This window comes from Augochlora pura, chromosome 7, assembly GCF_028453695.1.
Source record: "Augochlora pura isolate Apur16 chromosome 7, APUR_v2.2.1, whole genome shotgun sequence".
NCBI classification, from domain to species: Eukaryota; Metazoa; Arthropoda; class Insecta; order Hymenoptera; family Halictidae; genus Augochlora; species Augochlora pura.
In genome coordinates this window covers 2,372,211-2,379,139 of record NC_135778.1, presented here as the reverse complement: position 1 = coordinate 2,379,139, position 6,929 = coordinate 2,372,211, and the positions used below count along the sequence as shown (strand labels likewise).

Below are 6,929 nucleotides of genomic sequence, written 5' to 3'. Positions count from 1 at the left end.
TTCTTGACTCTCCTCGAGCCGCACGATCGCACCCAATACCTGCCGAACATGAAGGATTTCCTCGAGACTGATAACATATGGAACTGGAGATTCCGGGAGGAGTTGGCCACCCAGCTGGTCGAGGCGGTCACTTTGTTCAAACCGGACGACGTGGAAATCTACATCGCGCCGCTGTCGTTCGATCTCATCAACGACAAAGTCGCCGCCGTCAGGCACGTGGGATTCGCCTTGGTACGAATTTCTATCATTTTTTATAAGTGTAGACTTTCTCGCATGCGAGGATTAAGTAACATCGGAAGAATAGCTTTGCCTTATTGAACTGTACCTAATCGAAAATTCATTGTACACACAGGTCGCGAAAATTGTGGCATACCTGTCGCAGCACAAGAAAGAAATATTCCAAGAGCTGCGATGCTCCCTGGATTTGTACGCCGAAATTTGGGTCCGACGTCAAACGTTCGCCATGTTGTGCGGTCACTTGATATCCAGCAACGCGATCAGCGCGAAGAAGTTCCGTTTAGAATTGTTACCGGTCCTGTTGAAGCTGTCCAGAGACAAGGTGCCGAACGTGAGATTGGCGGTGGTCAGATCGCTGAAAAACATTCCCGCTGGACGTAAGTAATCTCCGATGATAAATCTCGTAGACTGTTCAACGGTCGTTAACGCCGACAGCTTGTATAATATGTTCCGTGGTTTAATTATATCTATATAATTTTTAGCGGATTGGTTGGGCAGAGACGAGATGGACGAGGTGGAGAAAAGGCTGCGAGAAATGCGAACGGACCCGGACAGGGACGTTCGAATAGTGGTCAGCGGCGAGGATAGTCCCACGGTGGTGAACAAGTTGCCGGAAAGTAAAACGGAGCCGCCCAGGCAACAGATCTACTATTTCACGGAGTCCAGATAGACGCGGATCAAATAAAATAAAACATGTGTGATTTATTGTTGTCGACGACCAAGGTACTACGAACGTTTTTTCTAAAGCCCTTTAAACTTTAAGACGGATTGCAAGAGAGTATCACGGTCGAAAGACATTACGCAATTATGATAAGAGTGTGTGCGCGGCTGTCCTAAAACGAGTTAACGTATGCGTGTTTAGTAATCGCGGGCATGTGTGCGTTTACCATTGTGATCAATTTGTATATGTAAGTGGTCCCGCTGGACAAGCCGGATGTTACTAATTGGGTATACTGCCATCGACGAGAGATCTCTTGTTCTTTGGTAAATTGTCATCGCGCGGCCGCTCGTCGACGCCGCTATATATATACAAGGTGTTCCGACGAATTCCGTGCGATCGACCGAATAGTAACATCCTATTAGATAGTAAGACATTAAAAGAATGGGAACTGTGTTCTACTTGTTCTCCGTATCCTTCGCCTGCTCGTCAATGAATTATATACCCTGTAAATACAGAAACTCCGCGATATATACCGGGCGTGCCGGTGAGAAGCGTGCGCGATTTTTTCGAAAAGTAACTCGTGGTTAGATAATAAGATAGCAAACAAATGAGGACTCGTTTGTACTCGATCTGTCTACAGTTTTTAACGCGTTTTATCGGTCAAAGTGTAGAAACGTCGCAATGTATAGCTGTTCGGTCGTGAATCGATCCTATAGTCTCTAACATAGAACTGTCGCGATGTACTACCTGCGTGATTGCTAGAAAAGTATAGTCTTCGAGCGACGATAAAGCACTAATTTGCGTTTACATTCTCCCTCTTTACTAGCTGCCTTTCCGCGTACCATGTCCAAAGCTATCGATTTCATCCGCGTTTGAAACAGCTATATATCGGGACATTTTATATACTTATATATAAATACAAAGGCACCTCGTCTAACTATTCGGTAGATAGTACGATGCGGAAAGAACGAGAACTCGGTTTCACCTGTTCTGCATCTTTTGCGCGTCCCACAAAGAGACTGCAACAATTTAAGCATAGATATACACGCCTCGATTCTTCAGGTGTTCTGGAGAATCGACGGACACATACACAAGTAATCGCTCGTAAACTCGTCTATAAATGTAAACTCAGTTTTAACTTGTTCTATATATCTTTCGCGTGTCCGAGCAAAGACTATAAACTAGTAAATATAGCAACGCCGCGATATACCGGATATGTTCCGGAGAATCGGGCGCTTTTAAAGGCAAACAAATTCCAAGTTAGATAATAAGATGCTGAAAGGAACGAGGACCTTTTTTTTCACTAGTTCTTGTTATCTTTTGGTTACTCGAAAGCGACGATTCGCTCAAGTGTAATAGTTTTAGTATAGAAAGATCGCGATATACCGGGAGACGTCACAGGGAATCGTACGCGATCAGTGGGATAGTTCATTCTCCCCAATTGTCCTTCAATTAGTGAACAAAAATGAATAATTTGCGACGAGAAGACGCGGTTATTCGAGCCTCGCTGCTCGTTTACTATAGCAGCGAAGATGCGAGACTCGAACAACCGTTTCGTCTTTTCCCGGGTTGTCCATTTTTATTTACAAGTCGAAAGGCAGTTGGGGAGAGGGTATACTGTATATAGTCTTCGCGCGACAATTAGGCACCTTTGCGTTCACATTTCCCCTACTACTGGTTGTCCCACTGTCGCAGCTAGTGGGAGGGGGAATGTACGCAAAACCGTGCCTTTTGGTCGCACGAGGACTATAACACAGACCATTTAGTTAATAAGTCAGTAAAGGAAACGAGAACTCGTTTTCACCTGTTCTGCATCCTTTACGTATTCGCGCTGAATCGCTAAAACTTAATTAGTTGTAGTAATCCCACGGTATACCGAGTGTGTCTCGGTGAATCGTGCACGATTTGTATGAAACTTGAGCTCTTAATAAGAACGTAATTAATAATTACGCGTGCGATTCGTAAAAAACTCCCGTTTAGACAGTAAGATAGCAAAGTAACCTAATGTAATAATATTGTATCTGTTTCTGCGTACGCAGGAACGCGCTGATTGGGCGTATCCCAATCCCGCGCCTATGGAGGCCGTGTGGACAAACCTTCGAGGTGATGCTGCACGTAAAATCTCATCGACTCATGTATCTGTTCCTGCAGTTTTTACGTATCCTATTTTCAGGATTCCAGAAAATTGCAGCAATGTACAACGCGACTCAAGGAATCGTCTCCAATAAACAGAGAGCCCGTGAAAGAATGAGAATCCGTTTTCTCGCATGTCCTGCATCTTTGACGGGCTCGTAGTTGAACAATTAAAATTTGTTTTAGGTGCGAAAGCTCTGCGATAACGGCGGGAGTCCTCGGTAAATCGCGGTATTTAGTTCGTAAAAGAATGACAAATCGATTGTACTCGTTCCGTGACTTTTACTTGTTCGCGCGCCAACCGATAGTATTAAGAAACGCCGCGACAATTTACGCGTTCGCCGTTCGATTCGTAAGAACCTAGATATTAATACACCGAAAGAATGAGAACTGGTGTTCCACACTTGTTCCGCATTCTTTTAGATATTCGCCACGAAACCGAACAGAATTAATTTTAAGCACTGCGACTCGTACGTTGCCATCGATACAACTCAAATGCTCCGATATGTAGAAATAATTACCGCGCGGTTTAAGGAAATGTTGAACCTGCTGCCGTTTAGTTTGTAAGCTAGTAAAAGAAAATGAGAAGTCGTTTTTTCCTTGTTCTCCAGGTCTTGTTCACGTATTCGACGCGCTGAAAAACTAACTACTTCTACCAGATGTCCTGGAGAATCGTCGGCGATTTGTAGAAACGTAGTCGCGCGCATGTTAGTTTGTAAGACAGCGATTGAACGCGAACTCGTCGTCTTTTGCTCGTACGCCGAGCAAGAGAGAATATTAAATAATTTCGGGTGTATAGAAACTCGGCGATATAGCGGGTGTCCTTGGGACTCGTTTCTTTTTAACTTGTTCCGTATCCGTCGCGTCTACTAGAAACTCCTCTCTGTACTTGTAAATATAAAAACACCGCGATAAGATAAACGTAGTAAAAGAATGGGAACTCGTTCGTGTTACGTTAAACATTAAGATTGTAAAAGAATGAGAACACAAGTTTTTCAACTTGTTCTGTATCTTTTACGTATTTGGACGCAATTGGTCATAAATAGAAATATAGAAACGCCCCCGGCTTCCGGCAGGCGACGATGTTAATTGAAAAACTGGAAAAAAGAAGGTAAAAAAAAAATGTTTAGAAAAAAACGTGAAGGAAGGAAACGCGGCGGACGTGCGCGCACCGTTTCCTCCATGTAGATATGTACACGTTTAACTAATAAGAAAACCGAATCGTGCGAATTTTCTCGTTTTTAAATTCGATTATTTCCGAGTCATATAGAAGTATATTTTACAGAATTTTCAACGCTAGCTCTACGATACTGACCACAATATTGTCGCAGAATGTTCTTGTCCGGAATTCTTTGTTGAACCCTCTTGATATAGCAAATCTTTGTTGTATAGATCACTCTGGATACATCTGTTTGCCACAAGCGAGATCTACGCAAGATTCAACGTTGTTATTATTATTAAATAAGGTACGTTAACCACGTCCGGGACTCGGTAATCGTAACGTTAAGAAAGTCTCTGGTCCGCGAGACGCCAGCGCGCCGGTATATACGCGGAGATTGTAATTGTGAAACGAGGCGAACGATCCTCGGAATCGATCAAGATTTGTACATTTTGTAAAACTACCGCTCTAACGCTTTTTGATATCGCATAGCTGTGTGCATGTGTTACGGGAGACCTCTGTTGCGATCGTGTAATGTATGATTGGGACACGTTCGTTGTGTAAGGAGCGTGATCATTGCGTTGCGAGTCGGATTGAGTATTTGCGAAAGATAAGCGAACCGCGAACCTCTTTGTAAGCAACGAAAATTAGTTACTTTTGAATACGTGTGAAGCGGAGACGAGAGATGTGTTCCGTTCATAATATACTGTACAATGTATTGTGTATTTGGAAATAAAACAATGGAAAAATACACGCGATTTGATTCTCAACTTCGATCTACTGTTTTCTAAACACTTTACCGACCGGTCGTAAAAATTTAGGTTAGCTCGTAAAAATCAATGTTAAATTTTCGTTTCTATTTTAACCTTTTTTATTTTATTAACTGCGTGAGATAATTTAATATTTAGAAAATTATATAGTAACACTGAAGTTTACGGTAGTACAATCTAACACGTTTATTGTAATAATTGATATCAAATTATTGGTTACAACGACAACCGATTTATAGGCTACCGATCGGAGGATAAAGCCGATTTATAGGTTACCGGTCGGTAAAGTGTTCACAACCTCAATCAAGATAAAAAAAGAATATTCGTTATTCTTAATTAATAATCCCTGAATTTCCTGCAAACGATTTTATTGCAAAACAACGCTGAAACTTTCCGCGAACCGTACTAATCATTCGTTTATTTAACAATGTTCTGTCCTAGCACGATCTTACACATAAAGCACTGAATATAAATCTATAATATCGACGTACAAAATTACAATATAGGCGTATACTAAAATAGCGATAAATGAACGTGTAGTTGCTAAACATCGTTACGCTTGTTTCGTAACATAGGGGGGCCCATTTAAGAGCGTAAACAGGACCACGGGAAACCCTAAAATATACCGAGGAATTTTCCAGGCGGACAGGCCGGCAATTGGCAAGCCTTCTCCTCCATCTCCGTCTCCGCTACAGTGCAGTCGTGCAAGCAGTACCGCCACCTGATTTGCCGTCCTTTACCGCAGGTGACGCTGCAACTGCTCCAATCCGTCCACCTGCCCCATTTCTGGGACTTGTCGATGTCCCTGCGACTGTTCCTCAGCGGCTTCGACAGCGTTTTCCCGTTGCTCTCACGCGACGATCGTTTCTTCGTCGCGAAGTTCCCTTTCTTCTGTCTGGCTCGGTTGTACGCCTCTTTTTTTCTTATCTTTTTATCCGTCGTGATTTTTGGCGTAGACGTTGGCACGCACCTCGGGACAATCGCAGACGTCGCCTTGAAGTCCGCGCACGTGGCGGTGACGTTCGAGCACAGGTCGTCGATCGCCCGGATCTCGAGCTTCCTCTCGTCGTTCTCGTTCCTCTTCGCCTCGTCGACGCTCAAGTAATTCTCGAGCTCGTCTACCTTGATTAATATTTAGCTTTAGTGGTCTCTTAATTGTTCTGTTTATAACTTTTTTTTGAGAACAATGAAAATTACAGAAATTTAGTGTAACGTATGTATCAAATCGTTCTAGAAAATTCTAAGTTTTAAATTAATTTTATGAATCGTTAATAAATTGTGATCTAGCCAAAGGAGCAAATAATCGTAATATTTAACTATAATAATAATAATTATAGTAATATTAGAATTTTCATTGTTGCTTAGAAGCATGATTAAATATTCAATTTTTAAACCAATCTAACGAAATTTCAATGAGTCTTAATTTAGTTCAAGCTATCAACTAAATAGAAGATTATGAATGTACGGTGATTAATTAAAAAATTGCTGAATCCTCAAAAGAATTTCGGTAGAAAATTGAATTCATATTTAATGCCATTAATTGCTCCGCTTTTAATTTGTCAGAACGCATTTAAATGAAACGCGATCTCCTTAAAAAACTACAAATTTAAATTAAATTCCATAATCGGTAGAACGTATTATAAAAATTTTTTATAGATTCACTGTAATTTTCATTGCTATTTCAAGCGACTTCTAAATGTTCCAATTTATACGAGAACGTTAAATTTTCATAAAATTTTAATTGGTAAATTTCATCGCGGAGTGCTTCGTTTCATTTCAATTGCGACGTAAAAATTATTTTTAGCTTTAATTGCGGTGATATGTGCAGTAATTGCTGTGTTGTATGTAGTAGTAATTGCAATGTTTTATTTAGTAATTGCATTGTTATACGCAGTAATTGCAACAAGGTTTTGCCAATATTTATGAAAACAAGACTTTCGATATTCTCGCAAGATCTTCGGAGATCTTT

General features: G+C 41.3%; 1 protein-coding gene across 1 annotated transcript; it reads left to right on the top strand.

Annotated features, from left to right (window-relative positions):
* The first annotated feature begins 8 nt into the window (after positions 1-8).
* Positions 9-4,954, top strand: LOC144473503 (serine/threonine-protein phosphatase 4 regulatory subunit 1-like). The gene is made up of 3 exons (XM_078187422.1): positions 9-231; positions 353-614; positions 720-4,954. The coding sequence occupies exons 1-3, from the start codon at positions 49-51 to the stop codon at positions 905-907; spliced, it is 633 nt and encodes a 210-aa protein (XP_078043548.1). The 5' UTR covers positions 9-48; the 3' UTR covers positions 908-4,954.
* The last annotated feature ends 1,975 nt before the right edge of the window (positions 4,955-6,929 follow it).

What these genes read in the sequence shown, in the direction of transcription:
- LOC144473503 (XM_078187422.1), top strand. Translation starts at nt 49, where the DNA reads ATGAAGGATTTCCTCGAGACTGATAACATATGGAACTGGAGATTCCGG. An exon ending in GGCACGTGGGATTCGCCTTG is followed by an intron (nt 232 to 352) that starts GTACGAATTTCT and finishes TTGTACACACAG; the next exon opens with GTCGCGAAAATTGTGGCATA. An exon ending in GAAAAACATTCCCGCTGGAC is followed by an intron (nt 615 to 719) that starts GTAAGTAATCTC and finishes TATAATTTTTAG; the next exon opens with CGGATTGGTTGGGCAGAGAC.